The 21,322-nt window shown below is 50.6% G+C and overlaps 1 protein-coding gene across 1 annotated transcript in view; it reads right to left on the bottom strand.

The window, feature by feature from the left end:
- The window catches only part of LOC119458723 (syntaxin-5), a 77,866-nt gene that overhangs the window by 18,751 nt on the left and 37,793 nt on the right, over nt 1–21,322 (bottom strand). The window contains exons 5-6 of the mRNA XM_037720583.2: nt 9,452–9,508; nt 7,865–8,092 (exon numbers count right to left, since the gene is read on the bottom strand). Of these exons, the coding sequence (XP_037576511.1) occupies nt 7,865–8,092; nt 9,452–9,508 (285 nt within the window). The remainder of the gene's footprint in view (nt 1–7,864; nt 8,093–9,451; nt 9,509–21,322) is intronic.

The following is a 21,322-nucleotide window of genomic DNA, read 5'->3' as shown; positions in this document are numbered from 1 at the left end:
TCGAGTGGAAAAGCGGCCAGACGGAGAAAGTAGTGCGACGGCGTCGGAGAGGCTGCTGCAGTACATAGAGACAACCACTGACGAGTTAGGAGGAACGGTGGTGTCGTGTCTGACAAGGAGTTTGTTCGGAAGAGAAGCATCGTCGGCGAGCGTCAAATCTGAGAGCGGCGACAGTTCTAGTTCGGCCTGTGCGCAATGAATGACGGCATTGTGGCGGGAGAGAAAATCCCAGCCGAGGATAACGTCATGGGAGCCCGACGAAATTACAACAAATTCGATGGCGTATACAACGTCCTCAATCACAAAACGAGCTGTGCACGCCGCTAACGGGTGAATACGCTGTGCGCCGGCTGTGCGGAGGGACAGTCCAGTAAGGGGCATCGTCACTTTCCGAATCAAGCGACAAAGTTTTGCGTCCATAACTGATACGGCGGCTCCGGTGTCCACGAGTGCAGATGTGTGAACACCATCAACAAACACGTCTATCACATTCGTCGGGCTACCCTGAGGACTTTCGCGTTTCGCCGGCGTCGCAGCCCTTCACTCATGAACTGCGACGATTAGTTTTCCTCTTCCCGAGCTGCGGGACGGGGTCGCATCGGTGATAGCGAGTGTCGATGTGGAGAAGGTGAGCGGCGGGTATTGGGCGTTGGGCGGAACGTCGGTGACGATGCCAAAGGGTCGTCGTAATATGGGCGGGGAGAGCCGACCATACGACTTGGCACAAATGTTCGAGCGCTAGGTGACTGCACGCGATTATAGTAGCGTGCGACGTGACCGGCGTAGCCGCACGCAAAACAGATAGGTCGGTTGTCAGACGTACGCCACCGATTCGCTGTGGTGGGCCCCGTCCATGTAGGCGAATGCGTTGTGCGGGGCCGGCTGGTGATATGGTTGCATCGCGGACTGTGGTCGGGGCACAGTCAAGACGTCGGCGTATGTGAGAGGCCCACCTTGAGGGAAAGGGTGGGGCCTGGTGACGACTTCCGCGTAGTTGAGTAGTGCAGCTGGAGGGATCTGTTGGGGCCTAGCGGCGACTTCAGCGTAGCGGAGAGGTGCGACCGCAGGAACATGGTGATGGCGCTCAGGCAAAAGCTGGTTGAGTTTGTGGGGTCTCACATGTGCTCTTGGGACAAAGGAACGACAATGCAGTAGTGCAGACAATCAAAAGGGCATTTATTGCACCTTTCATGCACTAATACAGTAGAACCCCGCTGTTACGTTTTTCACGGGACCGTAAAAAAAAAAAACGTAAGAGCCGGGACACGCAAGAGCCAGGAAACAGGAAAAATTGAGAAATGGGAGTAGTGTTGAACTGCACACAATATTATTTTAATTCTTACGTGCAACAAAAAGTAGTTTCGCCCGACAGCCGGAGTATCGATTGCGGTGAGCTATACAAAGTAAGAATAGTAGTTTTATCGTCTGTATAAACTTGTAAACATTCGGTTATTAACTAATTAACAAACATAGTGTCAGCGCCCACAGGCAAACATGAACACATCACACTCGATGAGCGCGGACACGCGCAGTTAAGCGCCGCTGCAGAAGCGAGCGAAGTGACCTTCGTGCTGTTGTCTATCGCTTCAACCCTAACTGAGCGCAGAGAACACGCAGCACGCACAAAGCCACGAGCCGCCGACACACCTACACTGCGTAGAATCTACCCCCACGCAGATCGCTTTCAAGATAGGGCCCGCGGGACCGCGCGCGCGCCGCCGTGCAGTATGATGCCGGAGCACAACGCTGCCCGCTACCCCCCCTCGCTCCCTCGCTGGTGCCTCGAGCGCAATGGAAGGAGGCGCGCTGCCTCTCTGCTTTTCTTTCGCGCGCGAGACGCGGTCGTCGGCTCCCCTCGCACGCTTTCACTCGCACATTCAGCATATGGCCGCGCGGCTTCCCTCGCACGCTTCCACTCGCACATACAGCATACGGCGCGCGGCGACGTATGCTGTATGTACGAGTGAAAGCGTGCGAGGGGAGCCGACGACTGCGTCTCACGCGCGAAAGAAAGCATACGGCGCACGGCGACGGCGTTATCGCCCTTGGACTTTTTACGGAACATCTATGAGCCAAAACGAATTTTAGGGCCGCAACGCGTCATAGACATCATCTTTAGATAGCAAAAGCGGATATCAAAGGCCATACTTTTGCTGGCGGAAACCGAAAATACGTAATAAATGTCGCCCCCAGCACTTTGGGCGGCCAATGCCATCGTCAAGCAACCAAGCCAAGCGACATGAAAAGTCAAAATGGCCGCTCGGGCCGGCGCGGTGTCGCAGTTCGCAACGTATGATGCGGGAACGGTCCCACAGTTGCGACGTAACAGCGGGGTTACCAATGCATTGGGTTCTATGGGAGCTGTGCCGGGACCGGCCGAAAACGACGTAACAGCCGGGAAAACGCAGCACCCGGGAACGTAACAGCGGGGTTCTACTGTACATACTAGCCGAATTACAACCAATAGAACATTTACATGGGCGCGCGACAAATCAAGGAAGTCCGACTCACCGCGACCTGATAGCGAGCGAATACGTTCGCCCCATGCTGTGACACCATCGCCTAGTCGTTCACGTGTACAGTCACGCGAACGGTGGCGCGCTCGAACGATCCGTGTTCGTCCATACCGGTGTCCTGCTCTTCCTCGCGCGACGGTCGTGCGAAGCGGGCCGGCGCACGCGCGAAGCGTCCGTGCGTGTTGGTCGCCGATCCCAAGCCAAAGAGAGAGCGCCTCCGACCTTTTTCTCCCAAGTGACTCCGCCATTCGGTGGCGTTAGCATCGCGACACTAGCGCCATCTCTCGCAACACGCCGCAACCACCGCCGGGCTTAGCCACGCAGAGAAGCCGGACTACAGGAGACATGCGGGGAAAACAACATCAGGGGACGCGTGAGAGTCGCGCATCCCCACATCCCCCCAACCTTAAATCACTACACATACACCGGCGAAACATGTCACAAGGCCTATCATCGCGCGCGTCGCAAACAAAAGTTAGTACATGCGACAGTGGCGCCGCCGAGTAGATGTCCACGCGTTATCCACAACGTGCGAGCCGACATTGTCTCTGGGGTGCACCGCTGGCGTCCGTTGGTCACAGCACCAGCTCTGCAGATTCGATGGCACGACTCCAGCACAGGACTCCGGAAACGGCGACGCAGAAGTCGGCACGAGCAAGCGTCGCTCGCGCCGACGTGCCCTGCCGGCGAGAGCCGCTGGTGACTGCCGGCTCTTTTCCCAGCCGCCGAGGGTAACGAGCCGGACACAGGCGGCCGCCGAAATCGCTGCGCCGAATTGACCACAGGCATCTCCAAAGCCTGGGGTAGCTCGATTGTAGTCCGGGGCAGCAGCGCCGACGATGTGCAGGTGACAGCAAACCAGGGGTGACTCCGCTCACGCTGCGTACACTCAACGCACTCGACAAACACTAAAGTAGTGCAAGGGAGAGGAATTCGGCATACGCATCGCCCACGTGGTACGATGTTCAATTCGGCTAGCAAAATTTCGGGTGGCATTGCAGATGCTAAGTTCACGTGAACAAAGCTTGCTTTCTTGAGTCGAACGAGTAATTTCAATTCGTGCGAGGCGAACTAATGAGGGAAGCAATGTGCGACATCTCAAGATAGATAAACTTTAACTCAAATATAGTTTTGTCTTGCCCCAATGGGGCATCGCTAATGGTCGGGGCCCCTAGTCCAGGGCTCCGCTGGCTCTTGCCATCTTCTCTGCTCTCTGGATCAGCTTGAGCTGGTCGTCGAGGGCCGAGCTGGACAGCGACATCTCAACACCACGGTCCACCAGGTTGTGTCTCTCAACGTGCGACAGGCGGCTTTGTTAAGCCTTAGGCCTAATGCGTCGCTACTTTGACAACAACCGGCATCCCCTCCAAAAAAAACAGCAACACCCAATATGGGCACAACAGGCAGCCGCGAGGAGACGTTAGCTCTGTGAGGTGGTCCTACTCCGCTCGGTGCACACAGCATCCGAGTTGACGGCGCCCACCGCCCCAGACGGTGTCGGAGCGCCCGGTGCCAGGCCGCAATACCAGTCAGCCCGTAGCGGCACCCGTGGCCCGCGGCCACCCGGCTCCCTGAGTCTCGACTTCCGAAGTCAAAGATATAGAAGAAGCTATTTACATAAGAAATTCGGACCACCCACGAGGCTTCCGTACTCACTCGCTTCAGGCTTGCCAATGCTCCGCGGGCGCTAGGCCTCGCTCTCCCAGGATGCAGACCACGTGGCTCTCGTGCCGACGAGTGTACTTCAAAACACTCGCGAAAAGGCTTAGCATGTTGAAAAGTTCAAACACGCTACAGCAACCGTTGCCTCGCTCAAGAAAGCACACCGCCGACACTAGCGATCAAAATCTACGCTAGGACTACGCTTCGGTTGAAACATCTCGAACCGAGCAAAACTGTTAAAATTATCGTCCGATGCCCCAAGAGCCCCACGCTGGGCGCCAGATGTGGGGTCTCACATGTGCTCTTGGGACAAAGGAACGACAACGCAGTAGTGCAAACAATCAAAAGGGCATTTATTGCACCTTTCATACACTAATACATACTAGCCGAATTACAACCAATAGAACATTTACACGGGCGCGCGACAAATCAAGGAAGTCCGACTCACCGCGACCCGATAGCGAGCGAATACGTTCGCCCCATGCTGTGACACCATCGCCTAGTCGTTCACGTGTACAGTCACGCGAACGGTGGCGCGCTCGAACGATCCGTGTTCGTCCATACCGGTGTCCAGCTCTTCCTCGCGCGACGGTCGCGCGAAGCGGGCCGGCGCACGCGCGAAGCGTCCGTGCGTGTTGGTCGCCGATCCCAAGCCAAAGAGAGAGCGCCTCCGACCTTTTTCTCCCAAGTGACTCCGCCATTCGGTGGCGTTAGCATCGCGACACTAGCGCCATCTCTCGCAACGCGCCGCAACCACTGCCGGGCTTAGCCACGCAGAGAAGCCGGACTACAGGAGACATGCGGGGAAAACAACATCAGGGGACGCGTGAGAGTCGCGCATCCCCACAAGTTCGTGCGCGATGGTGTTGCGGAGCGGGGGCTCAAAACTTGACGTTGGCTCTTGTACTCGTGGTGGTTGTGCAAAGGCCATCAAGGAGAGCTGGCGTGCAATTTCCTCGCGCACGAAAGCCTTCATTTCTGCCATCAACGCTGACTGATCAGAAATTACCGTCAAGCCAGCGAGGTGTTCATCGCGCGATGTAGGGCGACGGGTCAATGACCGCTGCTTGCGTAGCTTCTCGTAACTTTGGCACAGTGTAGTTATCTCGGCCACAGTGCGAGGATTTTTGGCAAGGAGCATGTTGAAGGAATCGTCTTCTATGCCTTTCATAACATTCCTGATCTTATCAGACTCCGACATGGTCACGTTGACTTTCTTGCATAAGTCCAGGATGTCTTCGATATAACTTGTGAAGGATTCGCCTGCTTGCTGAGCTCGTTCCCGCAAACGCTGTTCGGCGTGCAGCTTACGAACAGCAGGGCGACCAAAAACCTAGACAAAAGATGTCTTGAAGTCTGACCACGTCGGAAAATCTGTTTCATGGTTGTTGTACCATAAGCTGGCCACACCCGCGAGGTAGAATAGCACGTTGCTGAGCTTAGCTACTTCGTCCCATTTATTGTGGGCGCTTACCCGCTCGTAGGTCGTAAGCCAATCCTCAACATCGGTGTCGTCCGCGCCTGTGAAGATAGCAGGGTCCCTGGGGTGCGGCACACCAGAGCACGGTGCCGGTGCAGGGGGAGGTACTCCGTAATTTGTATGTCTGCGATAGCTTTGACACTACCCAGCACCTCCACCAATTGTGAAGGGTTTATTAGAGATCGGAGCAGCGCAGCGTCGACAGTCAAATGAGACCGCTTTCAAGCACGAGCGCCGTTGCGAGCAAAAGCGCTGGACCCACTAGCGTCTGGCAGACTAGAGATGGACCCACTAGCGTCTTTCTTCGCTACAATTTTATTAAAGTGTAATAATCGGCAATTTATAATCTTTTTGAATAACTTAGAGGCAACTCGTTAATGTAATATGGTGGTAGCTTGACACTAAGGATGGGTCTTTTCCCGTTTGAATACAGGGACTACAATAGCCTCTTTCCATGCCAATGGAAGGTATCCTGCTGCCCAGATATTACTGAAAAGAGACAGCAGAGGTAGTTGTGTGTCAAGGTGAAAGTGTTTTATCATTAGGTACATGATTCTGTCAGCTCCTGGAGCAGACATCTCACAACTGTTCAATGAAGCTGTTAACTCGGCAACATTAAAAAGATAGTTGTACCGGTTCATTTTTACTACATTTACAGTTAAGTGCCTTACTTTCTGCTATTGCTTTGTGTTTGAGAAAAAGATGCTAAAAAATTCTCTGAACTGGACACATGCTCAAAAAAATCTCGCTAAAAGCGTTGGCTTGGTCTTTAAGGCTATTGCCCTGATCATCCACCAACGGCAAATGGTAAGACGGCCGACCTAATAATTTTGTTTCCCTGTTCCATACTTTTCCTTCTTGCAAATAGGAATTAATGTCCGAGATGTATTTTTGCCAGCTCTCTTAGTAGTATGTCACATATGTCTTCCTTGTGACTTATTATGTTTGAAGTTAGAACATAACCACATAGAACCAACAGACAATGAAGCCAAGTAAAGCGTCGAGCGTCGAGGAAATTAAGTGTGGTTGAAATTGGAATGTAGAAAATAATGATGAAAGGGAAAATGAAAGTGGACGAAAAGATAACTTGACGCTGGCGGGAGCCGAACCCGCAACCTCCGCATTACGCGTGCGTTGCACGACCAATTGTGCTACGGCGACGGCCATCAACTTGTCCACTAACTTGGGTACTTATGTTTACTAGATCTAGCGCTAGGTGTGTTAGCCAGCACCACTCAGAACCATGGAGGGCAGATGTGGAACATCCTTTTTAGCCCGATGGCGTCATGTGGTTGTGATTATGGTCACGTGGTATGTGGTTATGATTAACAAAATCAAGCCCCTCGGTTCCCCTTCTTATTTCGTTTATTCATCGCGAGGTTCTCGAATCTGGCAGCCTTGATGTCATTAGGTAGCATGCGAGGGTGTATTAGCCTCGTGCCTGCTCTCCCAAGATCACGTGTTACGCCGTCCGGCATCGCCTGGGCCGCCTAGCCGCGTCGGAACTCCAAGTAACTAGTTGACGTACGAGACGTCAAACCAGCGTCTGCAACAAAGCTCACGGTAGTTGCCTCAAGTTAGCTCAACCTGCTTGAGGGAAGTCGTCAGATCTAGACTCCCGGGAAACCCAGCCCAGCAATCGCACCCACCTCAACAAGACCGTCCCGCCAGCATTCTTCGGGAAAGCTCTGAGCGCCGACTTACGGTTTATGGACTTGCTGCTGCTGCCCGGCCACGCGTATGACATCGTTGTTTTTCTTTTGAACTTTCCTTTCTTTTGAACTTTATTTTAGTGAAATGCTGTTAAGTGTTATTCTTGTATATTTGATCCGCGTCCTGTTTCATATGTATATACATTGTTAATTGCTCATCACATTTCTCTGTCGTCATCATTGTGTAATATTAAGTTCAGGTGTGTTAGTCTGTCTTGTGTCTTTTTTTTTATTTTATTCATTTGTGTATATCAGTCGATAAATATCTTGTTCTTTTGTTTACTCCCGACTCTGACTCTTTCACTGTGTTCGCTTGAGTACGGAACGACCAAACGGCTTATATACCCCGTCGATCGACTTCGTACCGACGGTGAACAGGTGACAGCTGTGACAATAATAATAACATACAGCAAGATACACGTTACATGTTGCACACACAGCGGGTAGCCACACTAGTCCTACAAAGTGCTTGGTTGAAACCAGGGGAACAGCACCTGTTCGTCGAGCAGCAGCTGCTGCTGCTGCTGCTGCTGCAGCTGCCGATGCCGGGGCCCCTCGTCCATGTTGATGGTGAGGAAGTCTCCGCCTCCCGCCCCCTGCTGCTGCGAGGCGTACTCGTCTGCCAGAAGGACCGATCCGCCTCCCATGGCCGATGGGGGCAGTGCTGCACTCACACCTTGGCTGCTGAACTGCTCGCGCCGGCTCTTCTGGTGCTTCAGGTTCTGCACAACAGATGGGCCCACGTGCATGCCCTTAGAGGCAAACAAAACTTTTACGTTGTCTAAACTTGTTATAAAAACCCCTAAATTAACCTTGACAAAGCCACAGGGCTGATAATTGTATAGTTTTCTTGCTCATCGTCATTGTCAGCCTATTTTTATGTTCACTGCAGGACGAAGGCGTTCAAGCCCAAACTGCATGAGAGCGATTTTGTGCGCGACGGCGACAAGCGGCGGCTTCGAGCGACAAAACGGCACTCGCGCGAACAGATCGCTCGTTCTTGTCGCTCGACCGCTCGGTTCTGGAAATCTAGAATTCGTCGCTCGTTGCCCGGAAAAGCCATGAACGACTAGCCAATAGCGCGAAGCTGGAACAGGATGTACAGAGGGGTCCACTGTTAAAGGGAACACCGCAGAGCGTGGCGTCTGCTCGGTGCCACCACCAACTGGTGGCTGCAACAAGTTTCGCGCAGGCGCAGTGAGCGCTTTGGGCGGTGCTCTTTTGTCGTCTGCTACCGTCTGCTGCCGCGCTTTGGATAGTAGAGAAGCAAGCACATCACACCTTTTTAATGTTGGCCGGTGAGTGCATGGCCCCACACTGACAGCCATAGCAAAGCTGAAGGAAAATTGGACGAGGCAAAACATTAACTCGCAGATAGTTTTGCCGTTTCGGCTTACAAGACGAGCATGATCATTTTTTACGGATGTTTCTCTGTGGCACAGCTCTATTAAAGAATACTTCTCTGTGTGTAGTGCCCATCTCATTTATACCACTGCATATTCGAGTCGCTGCAGTGCGTAGGCTGCAAAAAGAATCCACAAGCGCCTTTAACGAGCATATTAATTTATAAAGCGCTATCACACGAGTTATTGTTGAATCATGGGAATCGACGTGCACAGTATGCATTTCTTGAGGCAGGAAAATCTTTATGAAACGATAAGGCAAACAAAAGACGGCACGGTCATTTCTGCTGATGTTAAGGGCATTTATCTGATTAAACATCAATCCAGTCACTTTCCTTCCAGCTGGAAGGAAAGTGACTGCTGCATTCAAACACGAATTACGCGAGCTGCATGCTTTGCGACGATCTGAAGCACGGCAGCTGACCGTAGCAGACGTTGAAAGAGCACTGCCTGAACTTGAATTCAGTAAATTTCTTTAGTACCTTTTGAAGCCTTGCACAGTGGGTTCTAGCAGTGTTTGAAGGGTCAACTAGCTGGTTTTACGATATGTAAATGGCAACATGAAAGCACGCGACAGTTCACTGTGCATCCCACGAGGAAGTGCCAATTTAGATGCTGCAGCACCAGCGAAACTGCACAAAATGAAGCTAAGCTGTTCCATTCCAGAGGATCACTTACTTCTGTTCGGACCTCTAGGATGCTCTTGAAGTCATTGGACATGGATGCCAGCTTGGACTGTAAAAGCAGAGGACAGCAAATCAAGACCATTGACACAGAAAGGAAGTGCCCCTGCATCCCAAGACACTTCCAACGTGTTGTTAGAGTGACAATGCGCGGTTTGTTGCTCAATGTTCCTGTGCCAAAGTTAAAAAAACACAACCAGACTTCTTGCTTTTTTTTTTTGCAGACTTTCGCAGTCACAGATAATTTTGCTCAATCAAACTTGCTCTCTTTTTACAGCACACGTTTTACAGAATTTTTAGTCTGACACCTTCAAAGCAGTTGTTTTACTGCTGGTATGCTTCTTAAATTTTGCAACAAGTCTATCTTTTATGAAGAAGTGTAAAAAGAAGGACACTGACCACTGAAAGAATACAAGAAAAGACATTTCAGCTCCCCTGACGGGAACAAGGCTCCCGTCAGGGGAGCTGAAATGTCTTTTCTTGTATTCTTTCAGTAGTCGGTGTCCTTCTTTTTACCCTTCTTCATGATGCCTCCCGACCAGACGGGCTTCCGTCAAAACCTCGACTTCAAGTCTATCTTTTGTTCCGCAGAGATAAAACACCCGGCATTATTTACCACCTTCATCTGGATTTTCAAAGACCAGGAGACTGCACTTCGGGCGCACTGTATTCAGAGGTGAAGCGGAGAAAGTTGAATTTTTGTTGATCTCAAAAAAACTGTCCCGAGAGTTCTGTGACATGTTTCAGTTTCAGATATAGCAAAAACCTCATCCCATACGTAGCAACCATATCACGCGCAGTGAAAGCCCAGGGAGATTCCCGACGCGAACCGTGACAAAGCAACCACTTCCTCCTGTTACAGACATTGCGCGCAGCGAAAGATGCTGCCCCTGAGATTTCTGTGACACGTTTCAGTTTCAGATACAGGAATAACCTCACTGGAGAACAGCGTCTACAATGAAAGAAACGATTTCTGTGAAAGTGCATGGCTTACAGAGTTTGTCCGTAAGAAATGAGCCGTGCGGCGTGCAGTCGCCAGTAGCATGCTTCCCAGCAGCGGAATATGCAGTGAGGGTTCTAAACTAAGTACAGTGGAATCTCGATGATACCGATCACGGCTAATACGAATTTCCGGATGATACGAATTTTTCTGTGGTCCCGGCCGAGCCCCATTTCTTTGCAACGTGCTAGAGAACGGTTGTTACGAATCAATTTACGACCCACGTAGGTTGATACGAATAAATTCCGCCCCACCGACGGCCGCAAAAGAGAACAGTGCGCAGTCACACGCTTTCTCCTTTTCTCTTTTGGTGCGGAGGCACGGACGCGGCGCCTGACAGCGCGGAGGCCGCGACTGGGCGCAAAGAGTTTGACGCAGTGGCGCTTTTCTTGCTTTTGCGCTTTTCCCCGCGCAGGCGTGTGGAAGTGCGGTCTATTGCTTCAACGGAAACTGAGCGGCGTAAGCACAGCGCATACAAAGGTCAGAGCCGTGTCGAGACCGCTTTCAAGATACCGTGCGCGCGCGACAACCCCGACAGCCGGCACAGGCGCAAAGTACAAGAACGCATTTGTTGGCAGAGTAGAAGCCCCCCCTCCCTCCTGCGCTGCCTTCCCGCTTTGCTCCTTTCGCGTGGGAGATTGCGTTGCCAGTTACCCTTGCACCCGGTTGCAAGATACGCATTTGGTGCCCCTGAGCCATCAGTGGTGCCCCTGAGCCTTCAGAGAGCCATCAAATGGAAATGACCGGAGATTGCCGATTACTGGAAGCTCCCCCAGGACAATGCTCCAGCCCACACTGCGTTCGTTGCGACCACCTACTAGGCCCAGATATGGGTTGCAACCTTGCCGCAGCCACCGTACATGCCCGATGTGATTCCCACAGACTTTTTCCTGTTCAAGAGAAGCCTGAAAGGACACCGTTGCGACGATGTTCCCGCTATTCCACAGTCTCTGAAAGAGGTTACGACAGCTCACTTCAAGGGAGTCTTTTTAGCGTGGGAATCGCATTGGCAGTGGTGTATCGATGCCCAAGGAGACTATTTTGAAGAATGTTAATATGTACCGATCAGATCAATAAATTCTTTTTACCAGACCCAGTCTCATTACTTTACGGACAAAGGTGTGGGCTCGGTGGCTTTGCCACATTGTTGTCATTTAACATGCTGTTTTTCACCCTGCAGATGATCACCACTCTTGTCTGCCTCGAGTTGCTGCCTCCACAGCAGATGGCTTGCACCGTGGCTCTACCGATACCCAAACCAGATTGACGTCCCGCTTCGCTGGAAAAATGTAGATCGTCAGTCGGAAACTCGATGCTCCAGTCAGTGTGGGATCACGCATAGGAAGGGACACTGTCAAGTCTGTCAACTATAGAAAAGCAGCAGCCATCGCGACCGCCTTGTGGGCTCGGTGGCTTCGCCACAACACTTTTCTGACATGCTGGTTTTCACCGTGCAGGTTAGTGCATAATAGTATTTTCAGTAAGAAATGCAGCGATTATTGTTTGGTGCAGCTACAGAGCCCTCAGTGCTGCCTCGCTCTGCAAGGTCAATGTGCATGCCATTCAGTCATTGGTGCTGCTGTCAGGTGATGTCAAAACCAATCCAGGGCCTAGTATAAATGACGTCCTTGCTGAGCTACAGAAGCTGACAGTTGGGAAAAGCCCTGAGATACAAGGCATAAAGGATCAACTTCTGAGCACCGACAAAACACTAACAGATTTAAATAAGTGAATGATGGAACTTGAGCAACACTACTATCCTTCTACGAAGCTAATTAGATGCCACTGAGACTGGTCGCCTGGTATCTAGCCTCGATAGCTGCATAGAAGATGTTGACAACCTATCATGTAGGAACAACTTAACATTGTATGGCATTCCTGATTCCAACCCTTCTGAAACTTTTGCGCAATCAGAAAAGCTACTTGTCGACAACATTCATGAGCACATGGACATAAGCCTCAATCAGAACAAGGCACCTGTATTGGACGCCGAAACATTACATCTGTAGTTTTCTGTTTTTTCAGTTGGCGAGTGTACGTTTCTTCAGCTGTGTTCTTTCCTGGCCAGACGAGTTTTCGGCAAACCCTAGACTTCAAGTTAAAGGGGAGTAATTGCAGCATTGGTGAGGATTTTTTAACCGCCATTCGGAATGCTCGCAAACATCTTGCTATTTTCAGCAAAAGCAAAGCAACACCTTTCAAACTACACTTCATAAAACTTGTCATAGGATCCAAACGCTGCGAATATGATGAACAATCCAACACCGTAAAACAGGTTCACTAGCAATCAAAACGCATTAGAGGTTCACTTAACCCCCACCCCATCACCACAATAAATAACCTTTTTTAATCGGTTATTTTCACACCTGTGGTTTTCTTCCTAACGTGAAGATATATGAAGTCTTCTTTATTTATTATGGTTATTAGTGCCATGTGTTTTTCCTCGTAAAGCTGAAGCCTCTGTTCAGCAACTGGCCGATTCACAACTGGCGTCGACCGATATTTCGAGACCAGCAATTCAAACAAGCTCGATTATTCAGACTACTTAGAGACACCATCACTGGTCCATAAACTTAAGGGATAAGTGCGACCGAAACTTCAGACACCTTAAGGTCCGCCATTCTATATAATTCCGACTCCGCCTGCATGACTGTGTGCTAATTTCACCGCCTAGTTGAGCGGACATAGCAATATTTTGGTGTTGATACGTCGCTGGCATCGCCGCAGCATGGTGGTCGGCCATGTTGCCGACACCTGCTAATCCAGCACCGACCGCACCCAAACCGTCGGGCAAGCGAACTCCGGCAAGCCATTCGGGACTGCATTCGGGACTGCATTCGGGTTGGCTCCACGTGTCCAGCGTTTATTCATTGAAGTGTTTGTTGTACATGCTGCCATCTAGTGAAAGCGGGAAGACAGTTCCCCATGACTGCGCATGGTCGGTGATCTGGCAGCACGTGCTCTTCTTCTTGAGATAGAACACTTCTGGGAGACCATTAAACGTGTGCGTATGTGACTCCTCGTCTGGTCGTCTCGCTCTTCCCTCCTGGCTACAACATGGTGCCAGAAGAACAGGTTCTACCAGCGGACATCGGCTCTTAGTCCCCTTCCGTGCGGAGGATGATTCCAGTAAGGAAACGCTGGCGAGCTGTTTCCTATAAGCACATCTTGGTACTCAAGCAACGTGACCCCTTAACGTTCGAGGCATTGGCGTCATTCGTAATTCAACCGCCGGGTGCTTTCAACTTTTCGTTACCGAACGAATGCCCGAAGTGGAAACGAAGATTTGAACGTTTCCGAACCTCTTCAGGGTTGTGCATTAAGGCCGAGAAGCATCAAGTAGTTGCGCTACTCTACATCATGGGCGAGCAAGCCAAGGAAACCTATGCCACTTTTGCTTTGTCTGTGGAGAACTTGAAGAAATTCGACGTAGTTGTGGAGCAGTACCGCGACATAACGTAATTTTTGAACGAGCCAGATTCAACACCAGAGTGCAACAAGACAGTGAGTCGGCCGAAGATTGCGAGTTCGGCACTCTTCGAGATGAGTTTGTGCGTGACCGCCTTGTAGTTGGGATAAAAGATAAGCAGCTATCCACCAGGCTACAGCTCGACGCAGACCTCACTCTTCAGAAGGCACTTGAGTCCGTCCGCCAGATCGAGAGCGTCTGTCAGCAGCAAGCCGAGCTCCACAAGGAAGTGCCATGTGTGAACAAAGTTGCGTATACTCGCTAATCCACTTGGCATACTTCGAAACAAGAAAAAAGCAGCAGCTAGCTATTCACGTGGGCCAAACAAGCCATCTTCATCCTCCGGTAAAAACAGCATGCAGAAACCATGCCATTGGTGCGGTCAAGAGTGTCACCCTTGTACTCTGTGCCCAGCACGCTCGCAAGTCTGCAGGAAAAAGGGTCATTACGCCTCCGTATGCATGTCGCGGCGCCTCGATTGTGTCAAAACGCAACAAGTCAATTTAGAAGCAGGATTCCTCGAAGCAATCAAGATGTCGGATGCTGGAACGTGGCAGGCAACAGTTGTGGTTCAAGGTCAGCCAGTAGATTTCATAATTGACACTGACGCCAATGAAACAGTCCTCCCGAAGCAAGTATTCAAGACGCTCAAGAACAGACCTTTTCTCTCAGCTCCTCCTCGCCAGCTACATGGTCCAGACAGAAAGCTTCTTATAGCCGCAGGAGTGGCACAACTCAAGCTGATCTACCGCGACCGCATGACTACTGAGGATGTCTACGTCTTAGATGAGGTCCGCACTCCGTTGTTAGGCAAGCCAGCAATCAAAGAACTCCGGATGCTGACATTTGTAAACGCCATTGCTGAGAAAGTGAACCCGAAAGAAGAATTTCCAGTGTTGTTCCAGGGACTTGGCAAGCTGCACAAGGAACACCGAATTCAGCTGCAAGCAGGAGCGAAACTTTTCGCGCTCAGCTCTCCGAGGCGCATCCAAATTCCTTTATTTGAAAGGACAAAGTTCAAACTACAAAGAATGCAGAAACTCGGCGTCATACCACCTGGTGATGAGCCGAATGAGTGGTGTGCACCAATGGTAGTCTTCCGAAAGCCCTCCGGAGACGTGAAAATCTACATGGACTTCACAGAACTGAACTGCCACGTTCCGAGAGAATGGCATCCTATCCCTTCCGTAGAGCACACCCCGACTTCATGGAGCTTGTGGGGACTGAGGGTTGCGCCGGCGCCATTGCGCGCGGAGGGCTTCACCTGTTCTGCCGTCCCCCGGTTTTTCCCCGTCCTCCGCGTAACCGGTTCCCGCGGTGGCGCTGCGCACGCGGTGGGTTGCGCTCTGGGCGGGGTGCTGACATCACGAGGCCACCGCGTTTCGGCTGCTAGCGGCGGAGTGTGGCTCACGCTTTTCTCCGGGACGAGCGCACGGTACGTACCTGCTTTCCTCTCATCCGCCGAAACCTTTGCGACTAGGACTGGAGCTCGCGCACGGTGCCTTTGCCCGTGCGGGGAGCGCGTACTTTGTGCTGAACCTTTTCCCGATGCTAAGCCAACGAGCGGTGCCATAGTGCTCGCGCGAGGTCATACCACGCGTGGACATTTCCTCGGCGCGGCCACTGTCCCATGTACTAACTCTTGTTCGCGACGCGCGCGTGAATATACCTTGTGACATGTTTCGCCGGAGTATGTGTAGTGATTTAAGGTTGGGGAGATGTGGGGATGCGCGACTCTCACGCGTCCCCTGATGTTGTTTTCCCTACGTGGCTCCGTGGTCCGGCTTCTCCACGTGGCGAAGCGCCGGTGGCGGTCGTAGTGGTTGCGGCGCATTGCGAGAGATGGCGCGAGTGTAGCGATGCTAACGCCACCGAACGGCAGGGTGCCTTGGGAGAAAAAGGTCAAAAGCGCTTCCTCGTTGGCTGGGGATCGGCGAGCAACACGCACAAACACATCGCGCGTGCGACGGCCCGCTTCGCGGGACCGACTCACGAGGCTAAGAGCAGGACAAAGGTATGGACGAACACGGATCGTTCAAACGCGCTACCGTTCGCGTGACCGTACACTTGAACGACTACGCGATGGTGTCATAGCATGGGGCGAACATATTCGCTCGCTATCCGGTCGCGGTGAGTCGGACTTCCTTGATTTGCCGTGCGCCCATGTGAATGTTCTATTGGTAGTAATTCGGCTAGTGTGTATTAGTGTATGAAAGATGCAATAAATGCCCTTTTGATTGTTCGCACTACTGTGTTGTCATTCCTTTGTCCCAAGAGCACGTATGAGACCCCACAGCCTTCATCACAGCTTCCATTTTCGCCTCCAGGGGTTGCAGTCCATCGCTGCTGATCCTGTGATCCAGGTACGAAACCTCGGGCGTCTGAAAGGTACACTTCTTTTGCCATACTTGCGGAACCGCTTAAGTACCGCCCTGAGAGCACTTCCCCCATCAAGCTTCTTTTGCGCAACCAGCACGTCATCCAAGTACACTTGTACTCCTGGAATGCCCGTCAGGATGGTTCCCATGGTACGCTGAAAAATAGCTGGTGCTGACAACACTCCACACGGCAGGCAGTTGTAACAAAACAGCCCCCGATGGGTGTTGATTACAGTTAGCTTCTTGGACTCTTCGTCCAGCGGTATCTGATTGTATGCGCAGTTCAGGTCCAATGTGCTGTAGACGGCTCCTTTGTTGAGTGCAGTGAAAAGGTCATCTAGCACGGGAAGTGGGTATTGTTCCGTTTCGCACGCTGTGTTGACGGTAAACTTGTAATTTCCACAAATCCTGATTGAGCAGTCTGCTTTCTCAACCGGCACGATGGGTGTTGCCCACTCAGAATGCCCAACTGTAAAAAGCACCCGCATGTCAACAGTCTAACGCGACGTCCACCTTGTCCTTCATGGCGTACGGCATCGGCCTTGCTTTAAAGAACTTCGGCACCACCCTTCACATACAGGTGCGCAGGTAGTACCTTGAATAGGCCTAATTCAGGGCGCAAACACATTGCTGTAATCCGTCAATATGGCCTCCAAGTTTACACCTTCCTCTTGACTTGCCGAGTTTGACAAGCAAAGGACTCCCAAGTTGTTTAGCTTTTGAATGAGATCTCGACTGCATAAACATGGCCCGGATTGACGAAGCACTGTGACTGGCGCCGTACGAGACAAGAAGGGTCAGCTTACCGGCCACTGGCAGTGGTCCCAAGTAGCACGATAGCTTCAATTACGATTTCTCAAGGGGTGGCCAGCTAGCTCGATGCTTCTGGCAGGCGTGCCAGGAAAATACACATACTGGTGAGCCAGTGTCTACTTCCATGATGAGGACTTGCGCCGTACTGGCCCAACAATTTGGTCCTTGACGACAGGCTCTTGCTTCAGAAAACTGCAAAGATGGTGTTTAATCGTCCTCCGAATTTGGATGGCCTGTAATGGCAAACGTCTTTTGCTTCCGCTTGCCTTTCGAGCGGCATAACTCTAAGGTTACTAGGTAAGGCCAACTAAGGCTGTTAGGTGCCCCTTCCTTCCACACTGGAAACATTTAGCATTCTTGAACGTACAGGTCGCTTCAGAATGCTCCTGGCTGCCGCAGCAGTCACACGGGTTGGAGGGTTGACTTTTGTCTTTGCTGCATTTCCACGACGACTTAGGTCGGTGCTCCCTTTCCAGCTTATTCAGTCCCGGCTCGATCTTTACGTCGGGTGTACTCGTGGGCTTTATGCCTTGTCCTGCCGCTTCAGCCGTGATTACAATGTTCTCTGCTTTCTGCAAGGTCAAATTCGGTCAAGCAAGCAGTGCACTTTGGGTGTCGACACTTCGAATGCCGCAAACTATTCTGTCCCGTATCATGCGGTCCAACATCGCTCGAAAGTTGCATCTGTCGGCCAAGCTTCCAAGTTCCAAAATGAACCTTTGAGCCGATTCGTCGTCCTTTTGAATACGACTGAAAAAACTTAAAGCTCTCCGCTATCTCATTTGGCTTCAGTGCAAAAAATTCTTCGAAGAATGTCACCGTTTCCGCGTAGGATAACTAACGTTTCGCGGAGCACAACGGCCACTTAGCACATCGCTGGTTTTTGTGCAGAGAGCCGAGATGAGAAGCGCTCTCTTCTTTGCATAATCTTCGATGCCACTTGCCTCAAAGTAAGACTCAATGCGGATAATATATGAGTCCACTTATCGTTCGCATTGTTGAACTGCGGCATTTGACCTGACATTTCGGTCGATGAGCGGTTGTCTTTGTAATCTTCAAAAGGCTGGTTCGATGCTCGTCGCCAATGCTACACCGCTCTATTCCAAGCAGTGACCAAGGGTGGCCGGACCATAACGACAGTATGCAGATCACCATGATACTGAACGTTTCATTGTGTGAGCCTAGCTTTTTTATAACGGGGGCTCGGGAAAGGAAAACCATGTGCGGTGATGTCACGATACAAAGATTGCAAGTTAACGTCAGACAAAGGGAAACAAACTGAGCTGACCTGAAACCTTGTGTGCAGCAATTTTGCGCTACTAGCTGGAGCTGGGAGAGTGCACGCATGCTATGCTCCTGGTCTGGTAACTCTGTGCACCTCGGAAATGGCGTTGTTGCATTCGCTACATCTGACGCTGTTTCTTCCTACCAAATTTGGCAGGAAGCCTGGCAACATTGACCCACAAGTCTGGCAACAGACTTCTTTCACACCAGTCAGAACCCTGCCGGTGGGACCAGTGGCCGGCCCTCTTTAAATGTGAGGCCAATTGGAAGGGCTCTGTGAACCTCCTAGTTGCCTGGTACTGCCCCTGAACGAAATGGTTGTGCAGTCATTTGAGAAGTGCTCAATCTCAAACGAGCATGGAAAATGACTTGATTCTAGGGCGATCACTTTCGAAGATAGTTCAGCTTTCACAAGACTTGGCCCATTCCGGCACTGAAGCCCTCGAAGCATTCGACCAATAGCGCTCATGGCACTGTGCAAAGATAACGAGCTTGGCACAGCACCACAAACACTTGTCAGGGACTCATTTGGTGCCGAGTAAATTTCGTAAAAGTGAAAACTATATTTGAAAGCGATTACCCAAGTATACTGCCCAAGGAAAGCTCTGCCTCTTCCTCAGATGACGATGAGTGAAAACCCGAATTGTGACTCCTTGAATAAAAGTACCATTTGTTTTTCCGTTTATCTCACGTTACATTCGCGGTCTTGTTTTAAAAAATTTTGCGTGACTGGAAAGTTAACCCTCACATTACCATCAGTCGCGCTACATTCAACTAAATACTACAACGCATAGGCAACCATTCCAAATAATTTTTTTGCATCGAATCGACCGAACACATAAATTAGCTATGCGTGCTGTCACAGTTTTGTGCTTATCTTGAAAGACGAGTCGTACTTTCTTGTTCTCACGTGAATTCTGTTTGTGTCAACGAGAACACATTTTGTTTTTGTACTTATTTAATCTTATACCCCTGTCACACAGGCACCCGCGAACTCCGCTGAGCATGAAACTCCCGAATGGAGTTGTGGCCGTGCTACATGGAACAGTGCGAGCTTTCGACGGGTGGGATACAAACGGCGCTGCTGCACTTACTTCCGTGTGCAACTGTTCACATATACAGTCGCCATTAAAGTAATTTACAGGTATTTGTTTTAACGCAGTATGTAATATAACAATATCGCAGCGAGAAACTTTCCTGTATGTTCCCACAAGACTTTTGTTTTCCAAGCATGGCAAAATTGAAAGCGATTCTGGCCACACTGTGCTCGTGCTTTCGTGCGTGGGTGCATGGGTCACGTTGTTAGACTGGTGTGCTTCGAGTTGTGATTGTGTGTTGTGTTTGCCGTGAGGGGCTGGGATCGTTCATCACGGTGTGCGTCACCCGGAGAGTTTATCCGTGCAGCTGGCGCTTGGATAAACAAACGAAATGGCGGAACAACATTTCCACGTGCGGCATGGCGAAGCATTGGTGTAGAGGGTACAGGTGCCGATGTCCTTAAAAACAAATTAAAACTTCCCATTACGTGACGTATAACCCAAGGCAAAAAAAATATTAATGCTAAAATTTGTAAGTGAGCCAGTTAGGACGATTTTATTATTGTGGGTTTCTTCGCAGTTGCAGCTATCTGGGAACGAGAGCACTCCATCCAGCCATAATGGTCGTTGCCGAACTCCCTTCGCCAAAATCTCCATTTAACTACCTTGGCGCAAGGGCGAATGTGCAATACGGAGCATAACTCCCTCGACGTAAAGACGACGGAAAGTTCGCGGGCGCCTGTGTGACAGCGGTACTAGTTCCATTAGGATGATTCAAACGTGCAAGGTTTAGTAGTGGAGGTGGTATTGGCAGGCAGGCACTTCCAATCCAAGCTTGTCTTGACGCAAATGCCTTTGAACACCATTTAAGCAAGCACCTAGGTACAGCGAAATTCATTTGCAGTTTGATGCGAGCGGAGCTAGGTGTACCGAGAGGATTGAAAATACGTGGAACAATTTTTTTCGCATATTTGTGAAAGGTGCACAGGGTGGGAAACAAATCTGCCATGCATTCTTTTTAAAGTAACGTTGAAAGTGAAGTATAATAAGAAAAACTCAAGCACGCTGTGGGGCTTGCAAGCCAACTGCACTCAACGAATACTTGTAGAATGCATTGCTTATACAGTAATACCTTGTTAACTCGAAATGGTGAAAACCGGAAAAAATTTCGAGATAAGTGGATTTTCGAGATAAGCAAAGTTGCGGAAATTCTATTGCGGAAATTCTATAGACGGAAAAAGTCTATTTCTTTCCAAAAGACCGGCTTTTCAACAAGAGCTTCTAAACTTCTAAATGTGCTAAGATAAGAACCTACTGCAAGACCTTCAGAAACAGTTTACGCTGCTCTTTACAACAAAACACATCAACTTAAATTACCAAAGCACACGTCACGGCAGTTTCTGCATGCATTTGCTGCATTCATACCTGCAACACCGGGGAGACGTCGTTCAAAGTCATTGCTCGCAGGGGGTTCGACTTGTAGGTGACGAGCCAACGCGACAGCCATTTCCATTGCGCGCCTTGTCGCTGTCGTGCGCCAGATCGCTTGCATGAGATTTATACTTGGACCTAGAAAGGCGTCCTCGAGCTGCTCTAACATCGAATGAGCCAATCGTTCCCAACGCTGCACTCAACTTCATTTCGCAGCAAGATAATAATAATATTATGGGGTTTTACGTGCCAAAACCAGTTCTGATTATGAGGCACGCCGTAGTGGGGGACTCCGGAAATTTGGACCACCTGCAGCAAGAAAGCATGCTTCTTGTTTTGGCTGATGTTGGCACCTCTCGAGGTCCTCCGTCGCCGTCGCTATTGTCTTCACCGTCCTAGCGATTTTGGTGTCAGTAAATTCACCTATCACCGGTACATCCTGCTCGCACAGCAC

The sequence above is a fragment of the Dermacentor silvarum genome, chromosome 7, assembly GCF_013339745.2.
Source record: "Dermacentor silvarum isolate Dsil-2018 chromosome 7, BIME_Dsil_1.4, whole genome shotgun sequence".
Classification (NCBI taxonomy): domain Eukaryota; kingdom Metazoa; phylum Arthropoda; class Arachnida; order Ixodida; family Ixodidae; genus Dermacentor; species Dermacentor silvarum.
This window is presented reverse-complemented; position numbering and strand designations above follow the sequence as displayed.